At 31.6% G+C, this 19,862-nt stretch overlaps 2 protein-coding genes across 2 annotated transcripts; both read left to right on the top strand.

The window, feature by feature from the left end:
- Positions 1–2,438: 2,438 nt before the first annotated feature.
- On the top strand, positions 2,439–7,110 carry LOC114410405. The gene is made up of 7 exons (XM_028374347.1): positions 2,439–2,907; positions 4,018–4,158; positions 4,259–4,624; positions 4,879–5,121; positions 5,613–5,705; positions 6,228–6,428; positions 6,513–7,110. Exons 1-7 carry the CDS (start codon positions 2,608–2,610, stop codon positions 6,723–6,725), a joined length of 1,557 nt encoding a protein of 518 aa, XP_028230148.1. The 5' UTR covers positions 2,439–2,607; the 3' UTR covers positions 6,726–7,110.
- Positions 7,111–16,888: 9,778 nt separating this feature from the next.
- Positions 16,889–18,625, top strand: LOC114410396 (metalloendoproteinase 5-MMP-like). The gene has a single exon (XM_028374335.1). The coding sequence runs from the start codon at positions 17,267–17,269 to the stop codon at positions 18,404–18,406; it is 1,140 nt and encodes a 379-aa protein (XP_028230136.1). The 5' UTR covers positions 16,889–17,266; the 3' UTR covers positions 18,407–18,625.
- Positions 18,626–19,862: the final 1,237 nt, after the last annotated feature.

Here is a 19,862-nt window from a genome sequence, read left to right as displayed (position 1 = left end):
ATAAATTTTAATTATGTATATCTTATTTAATAGGATTCTCTTCTAAATATCTCTCATTTAATAATTCTAAAAACTTTTTTATATTTGATATTAAGTCCCAATAAAAAATAATTTAAAAACATTTATTTTTTAATTAAAAATAACATAATTTAATAAAATTAATTAATTTTTTAATAAATATAAAATATATCTTTTTTTCCTATAATCAAGACCAAAAGCAATAAAACATTAAAAATTATCCTCATCTCATTATTTTCTTCATTTGAAATAATGACATTCAAACATAATGGTTGGTTATTATCATTAAGTTTGATTGTTCTTTCTTTTGAATCATTAATCGAATTAGGCTGCATTTTATTTGACGTTCACTTCAACTACGTTGAATGTCAAAACTTCCTCTTACAACATGTCATGGGATATTGGGATGTGTGATTTGTGAAAAATAAACACACTTTTTTTTTATAGAGAAAAACACACACTTAATCTCTATATATTAAAACAAGTAATGCAGAGCAATCTTACCATTTTGTAAAAATTAAAGCAATCAATTAAAGATAGTTAAACAATATTTATTAATTCAATTTTCAGATTAACAGGTTGGTATGCTCTATTATTTGGAACTATGCGTCTTAGACTCTTACTCATAAAATCATGTCAACTTGGTTAAAGACGTAATGTTTGTCTGGTTCCAAGTCTCAGATGCACGTACTCCACGTTAATTTGTACAAAAAATGCAAATATAACTACTGTAGTTTCATAGTGATTTCTTTTTTAGAAAAACTATTGTATTTTCATAGTGATGCACGTCAAGATTGGCTGAAATGGTATTAAAAAAAGCTTGAACTCGAAGCTTCTACTTTAACTCGAAAAACTGCATATGTATTATTATGCGTAAACAAATTAACACACTAGACCATTTTAATATCCCCATGTGTTTGCTATATTGAAGCACTTTTTTTCAATGAAGGAAGCTTCTCTATATGTGGCAATATATAGATGAGCTGGTTGTGGGATAGATTAAGCACACTTTATTTAATGAAACAAGCTAATATGGCTCAAATGAGACACTGACCACTGTCTGCTGGATTCTTCCTTTCATTCCATATCAAATCTATATGTTTATGCTTTTAAAATATGGTCACTATCAATCTTTTTATTATCATGAGCAGCTAATTACATAATTTAAATTTGTAATTGATGTCTAAAGAAATGATCGATTTGTTAAGGAGGACAGTTTAAAGTAGTTTAAGTGTGTTTATTTTTAAGAACAAAAAGCTGTTTATTAAAAAGCTTGTATATTTGGTGAAATTATCAAAGTGATATTCTTTTTTTCTACATAAAAGAACTTTTTTTATTTATCATAATCATAATTTTTGAGATTACAATTTGAAATATTATATAATTTTTTTGCTATTTTTTTTTATCTCTCTTTGTCCTAATAATCTATTGATCATTTTCAATAGAAAGCTAACTATTAAAATATTTATATATTTTTAATTTAATAAAAAAGTAATATGTTTAGATGATTCATATATCTTTAAATTATTTTTTATGTAACATAAATGTAAATATTTATTACAATATTTTTTTCACAAAACTAATTTAATTACACACTAAATCAATGGACGAAAGTCTTTACCCATACCCATCATTTTATGTACTGAATCCAAACAATTGTTGACATGTATTTTTGTGAGGCTTTCTGCTAAAAGTTATTTCTATGCACCTATGGTTTTTCCTTTTGGCTCCATTTGTTTAAGGGAATGTATTAGTTATTTGTTTTATTTATAGATTTTTACAATAATACGTTATTTATATTTTTATAATTAAGACTAAAAAACATTCAATTTATTTTTACATAAATGACATGTAATAATAATATTTAAATAAAAGATAAAAGAGGAAAAATTAGAAATCAAAATACATTATGAGAAAATAGGTTATGCATGCTGATACTATAAAACAGTTTTACATCAATGTAATCAAAGTTTATCATATTTAATAATAAATTTGTAAACTTTTTATAATAATTATTTTAAAAATTATGAGTACGTGCATTAACAATGATAAGTTATTATTTTATGATTATTATAGAAGAATATGATGGATATAAATTATTATGATTTTTTTTAAGTAAATGAGTGCGAATGTAACTAGTACTTGTACTTGTAGAACGGCACTAGTGGTCTAATGCAGTGCATCAGCGGTTGAAGGAGGAAAGAGGAAAATTCAAGAAATCATTGCATTTGTTTTATTTTATTTTTCCTTAATTTTTTATTCATAAAAAGAAATAAATTTTAATTAATTTAAAATTGATTAAAAAAATAAGTAAAATATAATTAAAAAATTATTCATTTTAATAATAAAATTCAAATCCTATAGAAAATATAATAAAATTTTAACTTTAAGACATTCATATTCTATTCTATGTAAATAATTTCATTTCATTTGAGTTAATAAGATGTCCGTAGTGAAGTGTTCCCATTATCATCCGGTGCATTCCACGTGTGTCCGTGAGTCCCCACCGGCGCCGTAACCACTCTCCGCCGTGGCCTCCACCATTAATGGACCAAATCCCCTAAACATCCTTCTCCCAATTCCGAATCCATGGCTCGCTCTTCTCTCCACGCGCTCTCCACCATTCTCTTCCTACTACGCTTGTTGTTATCTCCTTCCACACACGCCCTTAAACTCCCCTTCCGAGTCAACGATGTTCTCCCCGTTCTCCCCCACGGAATCTCCTGGCCCCTCCTCAACAACCTCCACAGCGCCGTCGACTTGCTCCCTTCCTTCGTCGGCGCCGTCACGCCCGACAACGGTTCCCTTCAGTGGAAGGGCGCCTGCTTTTACGATAATCAAGCCTCCCTCGAGTTCACCGCCCCCGGCGGCGCCGTGCTCCATCTCAAGGTTTGAGTTTGTTGGTTTTAATGTGTTTAATTTCTATGCGCTGTTTAGTAAACAATTTTACTCTCTGACTGATAAGGAAATTATTATTAGGGTAGGATGACCGTGTTAGTTTTGATCTCAGTGCGTATAATTTTTTTAATTAGATTCAATGATTGGATGTCGTGATTGCTGTTGTTGATGTTTGAACCTGTCTAGTATAGTGTCTGTGACTGTGTTGGTCGGTGTTCAACTGTGTGTTGTTTGTGAAATTGAGACTATCGTTTCGTCATTCTGTGTGAAGTCTTTGTTTGTTTGTCTGTGAATGGAAAATGTGACATTCAGGATCGGGATTATTTTTTTTATTTTGTTTGAAAGACTGTGAAACGTTATTCTGTTCTGTTCTTGTTTCGTGGTGGATTCACTGACAGTATCATCAGTGGTTGGTTAAAGGATTTAATATTTCTAAAATGAGTAAAGGTAAAGTAAATAATCTTAGTATGTGTTTGGATATTAGTTCCGTCAAACGAAACGCATGTTCAACATTGATCCAACTCTCACATTGCTTCAGTGTAAAATCTTCATTCAACGCTAATGAAATAGGTTTCCGAACACACCGTCAGTCATTGATGACAAAATCAATGATTCATATTCAAACACATGCATGATTTGTTATGCATATGCACCTAAAATTGACAGTTGATTTTTGTTTTAATCAGTGACTGATATTAGTTACTTTATGCTCTAAAATAAAGATCTCACTTTAGAGGGGAGACGGATTGGTAGACATATGTATCACTCGCAACAAATGAGAGAAATTGGTAGTCAGGATAGTAGTTTAGAATAGGATGGATTTGGGTTCAAGTATCAGTTTAACTGCTATTACTTTGTGTTTGTGATGAATTCTTATTAGTGTAACTGCTGGTATCTGCATGACTTTTGTGTAACTGTAAATTCGGTACAAACATTTGTTTTCTTCACTCTCTTTCTGAGCAATACTTGATAGGTTGGTACTATTGGGTATTGGGTGCAGCTTTTGGTTGGATTGTTTGATGAGAAATTTAAGTATCTGTCCTTATTTGTCCCTTTCTGCTCCCTCTTTATAATGTGAATTTTAACATTGGCCTTTTACAGACAGAAGCTGCACACAGTTGGACCTGCATGGATCTGTATGTTTTTGCAACACCTTATAGGATTACATGGGACTACTATTTCTCTGCGCGAGAACATACTTTGCAGTTTGATTCATGGGAAGAGCCTGCAGAGTTGGAATATGTATTTTCCCTTTTCTTTTTTTTTGTTTTCTATTCTGTTTTAATTTTTTTTAATGTGGAGTAGCAACTTCGGCAAGGTAATATTCTTAATAAATTATCAGGTAAAGCTGCATGGGGTTTCTGTGTTTCTCATGCCATCTGGGATGCTGGGAACGCTCCTTTCTCTAGTTGATGTTTTGCCTCTATTCTCTAACACTGCATGGGGTCAGAATGCCAACTTAGATTTCCTAAAGAAACACATGGGAGCTACATTTGAGAAGCGCAATCAGCCTTGGCGTGCAACTATTGATCCTGCAGATGTTCATTCTGGAGATTTTTTAGCTGTGTCAAAGATCCGTGGTAGGTGGGGAGGTTTTGAGACACTAGAAAAGTGGGTAACTGGTGCATTTGCTGGTCATACAGCAGTTTGCTTGAAGGATGAAATTGGAAATTTATGGGTTGGTGAATCTGGGCATGAGAATGAAAAGGTATAAGATGTGGAAGATTTTACCTTGTCTGTGTACAGCACAACACTAACACACACAAACATATATTTATACATATTATAGATACGTCAAATTTCATTTTCTTGTTCATAACTTCATATTGTCATCCTGTTGAATAATGAATTTTGTAATTGATTTGTAGTTGCCAAGGATAGTGACTAACCTCCATTATGTTTTTATTGATTATATTTACATAAAACAGGGTTATGTTATGTTGATGGTATGTCTTTGTGCAGGGTGAAGAAATAATAGTGGTAATTCCCTGGCATGAATGGTGGACATTAGCTCTTAAAGATAATTCCAACCCACAGATAGCCTTGCTTCCCCTGCATCCAGAGCTGCGTGCAAGATTCAACTCGACTGCTGCATGGGAATATGCACGGAGCATGTCTGGCAAGCCATATGGTTATCATAATATGATATTCAGTTGGATTGACACAGTAGCTGACAACTATCCTCCACCTCTTGATGCTCACTTGGTATTAATCTTTTTCTTATTTGTATAACATTAACATATGTGATTGGACCAGCGTTTGTACTTAGAATATGCTTGTATTACGAGGAGGCTACTGTATTATTTTATACTAAGGGGGTAAGTGCCAACTGATTTTTAAGAAGAAAATTTGAATCTTGATTGGATTTGCACAGTCTGTGGAAGGAAAATTTAGTACTTAGGCCTTTCAGAAGCAACTTATTGTTAAGAGACACATAATGGAATGACCATGGGATGGAAGGAGTATTTAGACTTCAAGTATTAGGTGATGTTTTTCTTGCTGCTTTGGTGGTGATATATATATTTTTATTCTCTTTCTGTTACAAGAAAAGCTGTAATGCTGAACTTACCCTGCCTTTGCCCTTTGGTTCCCAAATACAAAAGAAACATCTACTTTATAGTTTTTTCCTATTAATATTGTAGGTTCTGGTTCCAAGAGCAATGGAAGTCTGTTTCTGAATGGCATGTTGTGTGCAGGTAATTTCTGTCATGTCTATGTGGACAAGAATGCAGCCAGCTTATGCTGCAAACATGTGGAATGAAGCGCTGAACAAGCGGTTAGGGACTGAGGTATATCTTGATGTTGGTCTACAGTAGATGTGCTTACATGAATATACTGTCCTATGACTTCTTTTACTCTTTATGTGTAATATTTCACGGTCAAAACAAGAAGTGGGCGTCTCATGTACTTTGAGATTTAGCTTTCTAATGACCAAATATTCTGGTGCTATTCTGTACTTTTTAATATTCATGGCAAGACAAACTACAAAAGATTCAAGACAGAAATTCCATTCTACAACGCAAAATTGGTTTATGAGGACTTGGGGAAAAGCTTGATTTTGTTTCAAAATGGAAGTGCTTTAGTCAAATGTGAATTTTTTTCTTTGTTAGGCTTAATTTTTAGCCGTATATCTATATGATATATACAATATTCTAGCTTTTATACAATTTTCAATGTTTTTGTATTGCTTTCACCCAGCATCATATGTTTAAATAGTTTCTCATTAGTCATTACAAAATCGATTGAATACATTTACGAAGCACTGCTGATTATTTTTTTGTTATTGAGATCTCTTTTATTTGGGCTTTCAGGATTTGGATTTGCACGACATTCTAATTGAGACTGAGAAGCGTGGGATAGCTTTTGATCAATTACTTACAATTCCTGAACAAGATGAATGGGTATACAGTGATGGGAAATCAACAACATGTGTTGCCTTTATTCTTTCAATGTATAAAGCGGCTGGAATATTCGGCCCTATTTCTAGCTCCATTCAAGTAACTGAATTCACAGTAAGCCAAGCTTCCTTAGTGCTTATAACCAACCTCTGATAGTTATAATTGCTTTTTCTTATGTTTCTATGTCGTTATCTGCAGATTCGTGATGCATACATGCTTAGGATTTTTGAGGATAACCAAACACGTCTACCAAGATGGTGCAACAATGAGAACGATCGGCTTCCATTCTGCCAGATTCTTGGTGAATATAGGATGGAATTGCCTGGCTATAACACCTTGGATCCATATGCCAATATGAACGAGCACTGTCCTTCCCTTCCTCCAACTTATGATAGGCCATTGAAATGTTAGATACGTCTCTTCTCCGGCATTACCATTTTCTGATTTGTCTGTTATCCGTGATCTCATGGCACCTAATAGTTTGCTGTTGTGGAATTGTCTACAAACCGAGGGAGAAAGTGCAGTACGGAACTTCACCTTAGCCTTCTCAAGTTGACTAAGGGGCATTGTATATAAGAAATTTATATTGGTGGGATAGTGTGATGTTTTATTGACTTAAATTATCAATTATAAGAGGATAATTACCTATGCTTCGTGATGATTTATGTTCTACTATCTCAATGAAGGAAACATGTCAGTAAAGATCATTGTAATTATGGCTTGAAATCTTCGTTCTGAATTGGAGTTGGAGAGACCTTTTGTATTCACTGTTTGGAAATAAAATTTGATTATCGCATATGATTTGGTAAAACAAAATAACAAGATGTTCAGGAGATTCATGCCACCTTGATAGCATGAGGCCTTGCTGACATCACAAAGCTTTAAGAACTAAATGAATTATGTGTCTTGAAATGCTTCCAATGAATTATACAACATTATACATGAACTATGCCACATCTTACAAAAACATGAATTATAGCGCATGTTAGTTATGGAAGGAACATAAAACACTAAACTTTCCTGTTTTGTACGTAAGTTGATAGACATATGGCATTGTTGAGTTATAACTCTTTTTAATATTATATTAGATCATTTAAATTAAAACTACTATTGTAGATAATTACTATAACCATTTTATTTTACCCTACTCCTATTTCTATTATAACATATTTTTGTCTTTGTTTCTAAAATTAAAAATTAATATATGAAAATTAAATAAAACTTTAAAGCAAAATAATTTAAATAATAGTAAAATTAATGTCGGGGACGCTGCATCGTAGCAGCGAGAGTTGCTGAATAGTTTCGTTGTTAAGGTTACCAGTAATTTGAAGATTGAAATATTGATGGTAGGTCTTGATGGCTGATATTGTTTGTTGGTCAAGAGAATCGTTGAATGGTGCAGAGGATTCATTGTTAATGTAGCCGTAATTGGAGAAGTAGTCTTTGATGAGAGATAAGCCTTTGATTTGCCTTAGTGATGCGTTTGAATGTAATTGTAGGGGAAACTTTTGTTCAATGTTGTCCATGTGAATAAACTTTTCGTAGTTGGAGAATCGTTGATTATAGGAATAAAGTTTTTTGGTGGGAAACTATATATATATATATATATATATATATATATATATATATATTGATTCATAGTTGTTGTCAGCAGGTAAAGAGTTGTTATAATGATTCTCTCATAGATGGATGTAGGATACTGGACATTAAGATCGGGTTTCTTTGGTAAAATGTTATATGTTATCTTACACAGAAAGAGAAAAAATATAAGTATAATAGGATTTATGATATGATATAAAAAAAGAGATTAAAAAAAATAAGAGATGTTATTGGTACGGTATTTAAAATGAATATGGATGTCCCATTTAATACATTTATTCCGTTCTTAATTAGTTTTCCTTCCAATTACTTGTTGCTTCTATGAAATTTCAATAATTAATTGTGGAAACAAGACATTGGCCGTAAAGTATCACGAGTCAATTAGGTGAGAGACTTGCAACTTCCCAGTTAATACTTGCAACTTCCCAAGTCTTCGCAAAACACGTCTTCTCTACTTTTTAATCTTATCACTTTATCATAGCATTGCATTTCCATTACTGAACCATAAAAGCACTCTTGCATTTTCATTTTGTGAGTTAGAGTTGAACTTAGAAGATGCTATCCTTGAAATTGTACTTCAAAAGTTAAGCTCTCTCGTTGGGAAAGAGCTAGTAAACGGCGTCGTTTAATGGGGTCAACATTAAGATTCCGTTTGTGGATCTTAACGCAAGATGGTAACTAGGGATTCACTACCTCTATGGTACCTAACTATATGTTCCTCAAAGAGCATAAGTAATTTCTTTTAGATCAGCAAATTAAAGAGCATGCATAATGATAAACCAAGTGATACAACTATATAGATGCATGAGGGACGCATAATAAATGAAGAAATTAATTAGCCCATGTGGCCGATTTGTCGGTTGTGATGGCATTGGTTATGATGAACTATGGTTAAAAAATTGCTTAGACAAGGCCCCACAAGCTTCTGATGAGGAAAAGGCAGAATTTCCAAAAATTGAGATATTTGATGAAGAATTTCTAGGGTGGTGCCAACAGTGGAAGGGGGTCCTTGTGGTCAAACTTTTGGGGGAAAGGATGAGCTTTCATATCATAGAAGAATTGTCAGTAACAAGATTTCATCTTAAAATTAATTAACATTAAATAAAATTGTTCAATAGATATATATATAAGTTACACTCTAAAAAATAAGACAACCAATATGAAATTTAGGTATTTTATTAATATTTTTAATAAGTCAAGATATTTTATTAATAAATTGTCTCCAATTGTATAGCACAAGGTATGCCAAAGGTGAGACATAGAGTTTGATAAAAATAAACATAAAAACTAAACCGGACACATTTGCATAAAAAAGATAAGAGCTAGCACCCACCCCAGAAGATAAACCTGAAACTTTCTAGCTTTGAAATTAACATGAAAAAGCACACCTATTATATTATAAGATACTTAGAGAGAGAAAAAAGAAAAAAAATATAAGTATTATAAAATTTATAATATGATAAGAAGAAAAATAAAAATAAAAATATTGATAAAATATATAAAATAAATGAACATTTACATATAATTACTCTTGAAGCATTAGCATGGCATACCGATAGTCCTCCAACCACATAATCCAATTTGAGTACCCCTTATTGTCCACCCACATACATGCCTGACCGCAACTCCCATTGATCAGTATTCCCCTTTAGCCTTGTACCACGCCACACAAAAAATAAAAATCCACGTGTACTAAATGATACATATGATAAACATGCAAAGCCAAAAACAAACACATTTGGGATATTTTAGACCAAATCATCGAACTGCAAATGAATTAATTGTAAATGGAGAAAATAATAGTTTACACATAAATGCCATATTATAACATTATTTTTTAATATAAATAAATATAAATATTAGTTATATATATATATATATATATATATATATATATATATATATATATTAATCTTTGTATTGTTTTCTAAAATGAACAGATAAGTAGAAATGACAATTGGCTGATTAAAAAAATGACAAAGTAACATGACATATTAAAGAATCGAAGTAAAAATCTTTTATTGAAAATTATTATTAATGCACTTTTTTCATGATTTTCAATACATCCCAAGGTAACTAATTTTTAATAAATGTTTTTTTCTCATTAATTTAATAAGAATACTAGGGTGTTAGCAATATTCAAAAATAGTAACTGTTGATTGAAGGTTTCAACATCTTAGAATTACGTTTTGGTTTTGATTGTTTTAAATGTCAAAACATGTTTTATGGGTGTGACATAGTATTTTGGTTTTGATTGTTTTACATGTCAAAACACTTTTTATGGATGTGACATAGTATTAATTGTTTTAGAATTAGGCATATGTGATTAGAACTAATAATTGATTTAGTTCATGTTTGGTTTGATTGATCACCAGATTAATCAATTTAGTTGTCTTTGAATTTTAGAATTCTATTGAACAATTAATACTTCGTAATTGATTACAATTTGTGTGTAACCGATTACACAAGACAATATTGATTCAAGAGACTTATTTCTAATGGAGCCAAACTTTTCGATTTAATCGATTATAGGTTTCTAATAATCGATTATAATATTTGTTCTTTTAGAAGAAAGACTTTGTAATGTCGATTTAATTAATCGATTACAGATTTTTCATAATCAATTACATTGCTTCCAAAATTTCATTGATGGCTCTGTAAGATCAATTTAATGGATTACAAGAAATTATAATCGATTAATTTGTTCTTCATTGATAATCCTCGTTTGATAAGAATAGTTTAATCAATTACAAACTAGTTTTAATTAATGAAAGTTTATTTAATAAAACCTTTATAAATAATTGACCCACCATTGAGTCCTTAAGCTTTCAAGTCATTTTCTAACATTGAGACTCATTGAAAAAAGGGTTTTCGTGCTAAAGTGATGGTGATCAACAAGATTCACATCTTTGATTAGAAATATTGAAGACAAGACTATGGCTTGCATGTGTTCAACCATGCATGTGCTAAATTGATTTGAATCCTCGTGATTTAGTGATCTCTTTCCTTTTACTCTCTTTTTGATTAGTAATTGATTTCTGAAAAAGGATTTTTTAGGAACTTGTTGTGGGGTAGGGTTTGTTTTTCACTCACATTGTTGTAGGGTGCAACGATGGGTTGAATTTTTGGCTTGTGTGTGAATATGGTTGTAACTAAAAGAAATTTTAGTGGAAAGGTTTGACTAGGATTATCAAGTCTAATTGAATGTAGGTAAAAAATGACTAAACCAGTATAAATTGTTTCTGTAATATATCTTTCTATCTTAAACTCCATTGATGTTGTGTGAACTATGTGCAATTAAATATTTGTTCAATTGATTTTGCATCATAAAATTAAAATAGGTTTTTCAAGGGTCTTTTCATCTTATAACTTTGATTTACGGATTCCATTTGGTTAACAAACGATCCAATCTAAGAGGATGTGCAAAAGGGTTTTGAAAAATGTCAAAGATTTTAAGAATATTTATTTACTCCTCATCTAAATAATTCTGCGTGAACCAACAATAATTAATGTTAAATTTTGTTTTTTCTTTCAAAACAAAGGTATAATTAATTAGAATAATGTGAATTAATATTGTGTTGAACTTTTAAAATAATAAATAATAAAATATGATATTTTGTTCAACAGTAACACTTGGAAAATAGCTGTAGTATTTCAATTAAGAGAAATCGTAAAATGTCCACCATATTTGGGATGGGTTTGGGTTGGTGGGAGGAAGAAATGGAGAGAAAAATTATAGATATGGTATATAATATGATGAAAAATGTAGAGATAAAGAATAAGAGATAAAAATATGGGGGGGGGGGGTGTTAAAAATGAGTAATAACTAATAAGAGAATGAGATGTATGTATGTTTACAAGGACTTCAACTAATAATTAGATAGCAGTACTCATCATGATATATATGATTCATGAGTGTCACAAACACATCTATGCACATGTTAATGAATCATGCTTGTTTTCTTAGTCTTTTGAAAATGATTTTGAAAATCATGGTTTGGTGACCAAAATTATCATGCAGGTATATTTATATCTTTATGCTATTGGGATGCTTTTGTTGGGAGGAGCATTAGCATGCTATGGTGAGCAACCGCTATTCTATTTTTCCATTCTAAGTTTTAGTAGATTTGAATTTAATTCATTTCTTTTGCTTAAATGGATGTACTGCTTTGTTTGTCTTGTGTGTGGAAATGCATCAGTGTTGAGCAATGCACAAACAAGGGAGCGAAATTGCACAAAAGGAATGAAGTTGATGACTTCAATCAACCATTTTAATTTAAATTTCACTAAAATTAGGATTCTACACTAACTTCTGGAAGGGATTAAAGACCAACAAATTAAGATTCAATTGTATATGAACAAAGTTGAACATATCAACAAAATATCAAATTAAAAAAACAACCAATATATCAATATAAATATAGTTTACTAATAAAACACCATACGAACATCAACCAGAGCTTCAATAAGAAATAGCCACTGACCCGTTTGCAGCCCACTCAAAAATGCATCAGCTTCTTCATCAACAAGTCATCGATGACATGCGCGTGTCTTCCCTGCAACCACAATTACCAAACATCACCATTAAAAGAAATTACATGGAACCCGCGACCTTTCTTCAACAGTACACGAACCAGTTAACCTAAAACAAGGTTAAAATAAGCTTAACCTAACAAAGTTAGTAACTGACTAACCAATCTCTGTCTTCACGAAACTTCGAGCCGAGAAGTTGGAGCGATGAAGTCGAAGAGGTGAGGTCAATGTCAAAGAAAGGAGCTTCAATGAAAGAAGGGGTAGGGCTTCAATGTCAAAGAGTTGAGGTCAATGTCAAAGAAAGGAGCAAGGTGAAAGGTCTAGGGTTCAAAGCAAGGAGAAACGAAGGAGCATGGTGCAAGGTGAACAAACACGCGAGGGTTCAAACGAAGGAGCAAGCAGAAAGGTCTAGGCTAGGGTTCAAAGCAAGGAGAAAGGTAGCAGAAAGGTACAGGTTCAAACGAAGGAGCAATTGCAAGCAGTTTGGCTTTTTTATTTTAAGAATTACGACGGTTTTTTTTTTCTAAATACCGGCATAAATTTTTTAAAACATAACATTCTAAGGCGGTTTTCAATAACCGCCTTAGAAAGTGCGTCGTAAAATGCAATTTGTTACACAATAATTACAAAAATGTCACCGCACCACTTTCTAAAGTGATTCCTCAAATAACCGTCGTAAATCACATGTCTTAAAAAACCATTTTTCTAGTAGTGACATATGGATCGGAACATATCTTGTATGAGTGTGAAAATTAGTTAATTTTTGTCATACAACCATTCATTTTTATTTTCTTTCTATGATCACACCATGAGAGACATTCTATATCGATTATTTTGATTTTTTGACATCGGTTCTACAGTCAATTTCCAATAATAATGACATAACCTGAAGAAGTTGATAATACTAGTTGTTTATGTCCAAATAACAAGTGTTGTCATGTGGTTGTGAGTAACATGTTGAGGTTCATAATACTGGTTTAACTACCCTTGAGTTTTATGAAATTACACACACTTTTCAACTTTTGTCTACTCATACATTAATCTCGTTTAATTTTTGAAAAATATAATCTGACACTTTTTTTATACAGTACACTAATCTTCTTTAATTGTTAAAAAAATATTACATCATGATCCCATATAAAAGAGGTTATTATAATCACCGGTGGATCCATATGGAGGCTAATGGGAACGGTTGTCCCCACAAAATAATTTTTTTTACTTGAATATATTAAATAAATATGTTTTTCTCCATAAAAAACAAATCTTGTTTCCACATGATTTTTTAATAAGACACGAATGTAAATAGTTGTATAAGATAATTGTTTTTACTTGAATATATTAAATTTTATCATTTTTAATTTGTTATTACCTTTTTAAAAAAGTTTATATGATTTTTGTTTGACAAAATATTAGGTTATTTTTTGCTCTGACTAAAAAAATTTCTGAATCCACCATTGGTTGTAAATGTTTTAAAAAATAAATAGAAAGAAATTGTATAATTTTATGAAATTTCAAGAGTAATTAGTGTATTTTACTTTAACCTTAATACTAATAATGTTTCTTAACCTTATGAAAGGATAAACTTCTCTTGATTTGACCCTTTTACTATAATATTTTGGTGAATTCAAGATATACTCTTGCTATTTGGATCCATTTAAAAAAATGGTACTTTTATTATAATTAAAAGAAAAAAAAAATGACATGGGCCATGCATGAATGCTTGCTTAAGGTATAATGTTAAATGAGAGGAAAAACCATGCTTCCTCTTTGTATAAGAAATAAAGTTTTCAAATTGCTAATTTTGACCATTTGGCACTACCGAAATGTATCCCCATCGAACATTCTGATTTCTAATTCCTAACGGACGTAAGACATGATGCTTGTAGCAAAAGCATAAAGAAATTCTCGGCCACTTCAATTGACGACGTATATGATTCCACGTAATTTAGCAAATGATAGGATCACAAAAATATTAAATTATTTGGAGTATTAAATTATTGTAAAATGAAATATATATATACTTTTTGGTCTAGACTACACATATATTTTTTTATTAGAAATAAGTCTGTTTGAGTTAAATAAAACGATGAATAAATAAAATATACTTTAATTTAAATATATTATTATTATTATTATTATAGTGTTCCGAATCAATTGTTTTATATTTAATGACCTGATGTCATTGAAAGAATACCTGTTTTATTTATAGAAAATTGAAATGCACATGATCATGATGTCTGGCATATATGACTTTCCACCGCAAATACTATTGTAATTAAATTTATTTTAAGATGAAGGATGTACGTTGCAGAGGGAACAATATGGAGAATAAAATTATGGAAAAATTTCAAAGATGGTTGAAAAAAGAAAATTAAATCGAGAAAAATCTGAGAGTTTGAGTCTGTTCCTCGTCCATATTTTTAAAAATAATTCGTGATTTTCCTATACAGTTTTTTAAATATGATGTTATAATATGATTGGTTAAAAAGTAGTAACATGGGAAGGTATTCCTAATACCATGGGACATGATGTGAATGACATATTGGAGTTGTTATAAAAATAACACACCTAAAAAATTATTGTACAGGTTCAAAAGGTTTAAATATGTTGTAAGTTAGTATTTCTTTTTTCATTTTTATCATTTTATTTTTTTAATTTAAATATTTGTAAGTTGATGTTTTTTAATTTTAATTTTTATAAGATATTTTATTTATTTTTATTCCCGATAAGTTTATATTTTTTAATTTTAATTCTGGTAAGATTCTAATTTTTTATTTATAATCTCCATAAGTTAATACTTACATGAATTAAAATTGAAAAAAAATACAAACTTATAAATCTTATAAAACAGTTATTATTAACATGTATCTTTATCTTTATGGGCTCTAATATATTTTTATTGATAAATAAATAAAATTCATATAAAAATATCATATAATCATATTTATTTATGTCATCTTATATTTATAATTACTTCAACCAATAATTTTATCAAATAATAATAATTCAATATGTTATTTAATATTTATTAGTTTTCATGTTATCATTTAGTTTTTAAGCTTTGAAGTAGTTTTTCAATTATTTTTATCAAAATATTCTATCATGAATTAAAGAGAAAATTAATTAAAATTATATAAATTACACATAGAAACGTCATTAAACTTTCTTCCAATATAATCCCTCAACAACAACAAAGAAAAAGAGACACTCTTCCATATATCCACTGAGTCATGTTTGTTTATATATGAATTTTATATATCCTTTTGTTAACAATAATTGAACCATTAACAACCCATTTTTTTACATAATACAATGATCTTCTATCAAAAGTAATCCTATTCGAATAAGATGGAATCATTATATGAATACTAAAAAATGCTCATTGAATATTTAACATAAGTATATATTTAAAATTATAATTAATTAAATCAAAACAAGCTCGTGTTAGTTAATTTAAGTGTCCGATAGTTTAACTAGATTTAAAACTGAGAAATATTAATAGTACATTTTTTTTAATGATTCTATAGTTTTTAATAAATTTTAATTAATAATAAAATATTATTATAATAAATATGTCAGAAAATATGTGATTAGCAACTGTTGGTATTCTAAATATGTGATTAGCTTCTAGAACCATTGCTAAAGCACCCCTCGCCAACTGCAGTCAAAGATTGGTCTAGTGGGGCTGCCGCGTCGGTGTTGTTTTCTAATTTTTTGTTCGTTATGAGCTATTATGCAAATTAAATTGATATATTTTCTTTTATTTTCTTCAAGATGAGGTATAATTGACTATTGAAAATTAAATTAAAAGTAAAGACATTACATAAAATATATATAAATCAATTTTGAAACTTATGAAAATAAAAGTATTCACCAAATCTTCTAGAGACTGAACTAAAAGTTGAGGAAAATCAACAAAATACAACTCTACAACAAGATCAATATCGAATTAAATTACACTTGGCTTAGCCCGAATATTCGAGGTAAATTACATGTGAAATAAATTATTATTTTTCTTCTAAAAAAACCAGGTTAGTCGAATTTAAATATCTATTGAACTTAGAAAGACATGTTTAAATTAACCTATTTCAAAATTAAAAGACCTTTCATATTTCAACTTTTAAAATAAATTAATTCATAAATGATATTGAGAAAAAAAAACACAATATGATGGAGGCAACAAATTCTTCTCTCTTTTTTATTCATCTTTATTTTCTCCTATCGTTTTAATTAGAGAGTATCCTATACCTATACCCTTACGCTAAAATTAATTAATTTGTAGTATTACTTTAACCTGTTACAGGAAAATAAAATAATGATTCTTTGACATTTGTTGGCATCCAAATTGAACCAATATATTGGAAATCTATCAAAGTCAAACTCCTTGTTTTCGTTATTCAATATAGACATATCACACAGCACGTTGGTCCTTGCAAGAAATAAACTATACTATTAATCCCATTTATTTAATACTAGTAACAACTACGACTAATTAATCCTACATTTCTTGTCCTCAACGAACACCACCAAGGCCTACGACGACGTTTCTAATGATGGATTCTTCCATGTTCTTTCCATTCCGAGGGAATCATTCACACGACTCAGAACTTTTCAACACATCAGCATCAAACAACATCGGTTGGCGAATACTTCAAGATTCACAATTTCACATCGACCATATATATATATATCATCATACTATATGTATCTAATAAATGTGTCTCTCAGTTTCTTAAATCTTAATCTTTCACTTCTTCGCTAATCTCTAGATTACTCCCATTCATTCCATTTTGTTTCATTAATTAACCAAATAAAAAACGATGAGCACTTCTCATCAACAACGTTATCTCCTCTTCGCTTTCACTACGTTAATAGTTTTCTTCAGCTTCAACACTACACCAGTTTCGGCTCGTTTGTTCCCCAACGTTTCCTCCATCCCAAGGTGGAACACATCCCACGCGCCACCTGATAGCGCGTGGAACGCGTATCGCAATTTCACTGGGTGCCGCCCGGGAAAAACATATAACGGTCTTTCGAATCTGAAAAACTACTTTCATTATTTTGGCTACATCTCCAACGTGTCCTCGAAGTCGTCGAATTTTAGCGACGATTTCGATGATGCGTTGGAGGCAGCCGTTAGAGCCTACCAGAAGAACTTCAACCTCAACATCACAGGGGAGCTCGACGACCCCACGATGAACCAAATCGTCAAGCCACGCTGCGGCGTGGCTGACATCATCAACGGAACCACAACAATGAACTCCGGCAAGACAAACACCACGGATTCACCGACGTTCCACACGGTAGCGCATTATTCTTTCTTTGACGGCCAGCCGCGGTGGCCGGTGGGGACACAAGAACTAACCTACGCCTTCGATCCCGATAACGCTCTCGACGACGTGATTAAGACCGTGTTTGGCAACGCGTTTAGCAGATGGTCAGAGGTGACCACGATTTCTTTCCGCGAAACGGCGTCGTATGTGGCTGCGGACATAAGAATAGGGTTTTACGGTGGGGACCACGGCGACGGCGAACCTTTTGATGGCGTGTTGGGGACGTTGGCGCACGCGTTCTCGCCGACGAACGGGATGTTCCACCTGGACTCGGCGGAGGACTGGGTGGCCTCCGGCGACGTGACGAAGGCGTCGCTGTCGAACGCGGTGGATCTTGAATCCGTGGCGGTGCATGAGATTGGGCACTTGCTAGGGTTAGGGCACTCTTCGGTTGAAGATGCTATTATGTACCCTACGATTACCGCGAGGACGAGGAAGGTGGAGCTCAACGAAGATGATATACAAGGGATTCAGGTTCTCTACGGTTCCAACCCTAATTTCACTGGGACTCCTGCTACCTCTTCGCGTGAGAGCGACACGAGCGATGGTGGTGTTCGGCACGTGGGAGCCACGTGCGGTGTGTTCTTCTCTCTTTTGTTCTTCGTTGTGTTTGGATTGCACGTGTGAGTTTTTGTAGGACGGGTTTTTTTTTTTTGGTTGTTTGGGAGTTTTGTACAGGGGGGGCGTTTCTGATACGCACGCGGGTATACGGATACGTAGTGTATAGGATTTCGTTTTGGTCCGATACGGTACGCTTTGTACCATCATTCCTTAGCATTCTTTTTGCGTGATGGTCTATTAAAGAATAATAATATACAGTTCCAAAAATAATTCTTTGAAACTAAATGAATCTAGCATTTTATTGTGGAAGATAACTTTATTTTATCACCTCCTTTGAATGGTTGTTCCCTATCTCTACCGTTGTATTTTAATTTGTGCATTTTCTTTGTTATGCTCTTATTCGGTAGCCTGAAACTAATTTCTTTTTACACGTCTAATTAAAAAATATTTCTTAAAATAAAGAAAACTTTCCTAGAACTCTTTGATTCACCAATATGATGTGACATAATTGATAAATAATTTTATCCCTTAAATACATGATCTTTAGAAACTTATTAGAGGGAATGCTTCTTGATTGAAAAAAAAAGAAGGGAGAAAAAATAGATGCTTAAGATTTAGAGAATTATAAAAATGAATTGCAAAAACATGGTTTATGTTTTTATATAAAAGTGCATTTGTGTAATAAAAATATAAAAAGAGGTATATCTAGCAATTATGGGAGGCACAAATAACATTTGCCATAAAAATTATCCAAAACTAGGATGCATAAATCCAATTACAACGAGAAAATGAAAAAAAAAATAATCCAAAGGAAAACAAACACAAAGTTAATATTTGGATACTTTAATAGAATAATGATAGTAAATCACTCTTTATTTTAAACATTCTACCTACATTTTTCATTTTTTTTATCTCTTATATCATAAATTTTATCATACTTATATTTTCGTTCTATTATTTTCTCTGTCTAAGTATTGGATAGCACACATTCGTGTTTACAATATAAGGTCAATGTATTGTTGCCGATTGGTGAGCAGCTGGTCCTCATTCAAGTTATCATACGATTAAGTGACTAACATTTGTTGATAAAAAAAGCTACATTAAACCTATTGGAAGGAATTCCAAATAGCATGAAACTTATTTGAGGGGATGCTTCTTGATTGGGAAAAAAGGAGGGGAGAGAAAATAGGTGCAAAGGTTTAGAATTTAGAGAGCTATAAAAGTAAATTACAAAAGCAGGGTTTATGTTTTTATGTGAAAGTGCATTTGTGTAATAGAAATATAAAAAGAGGTATATCTAACAATTTGGGAAGTACAAATAGCATTAGCTATAAAAGTTATCCAAACTAGGCTGCATGAATCCAATTATGGGCTCATTATTATATGGCCCATGAGATACTTGAGCATTCGGAGTTGAACTCAGAAGTCAGAACATTGGGTTGGCGCTTATAAGATTATTAGTGTACGATCATGTGAGATTTTTTTTTTTAAGTGGAAAGGATTTTTGTTTGACTGTTGCAAT

This window comes from Glycine soja, chromosome 1, assembly GCF_004193775.1.
Source record: "Glycine soja cultivar W05 chromosome 1, ASM419377v2, whole genome shotgun sequence".
NCBI lineage: Eukaryota > Viridiplantae > Streptophyta > Magnoliopsida > Fabales > Fabaceae > Glycine > Glycine soja.
Note: the sequence above shows the minus strand (reverse complement) of the source record. Positions and strands in the feature narration are given on the sequence as shown.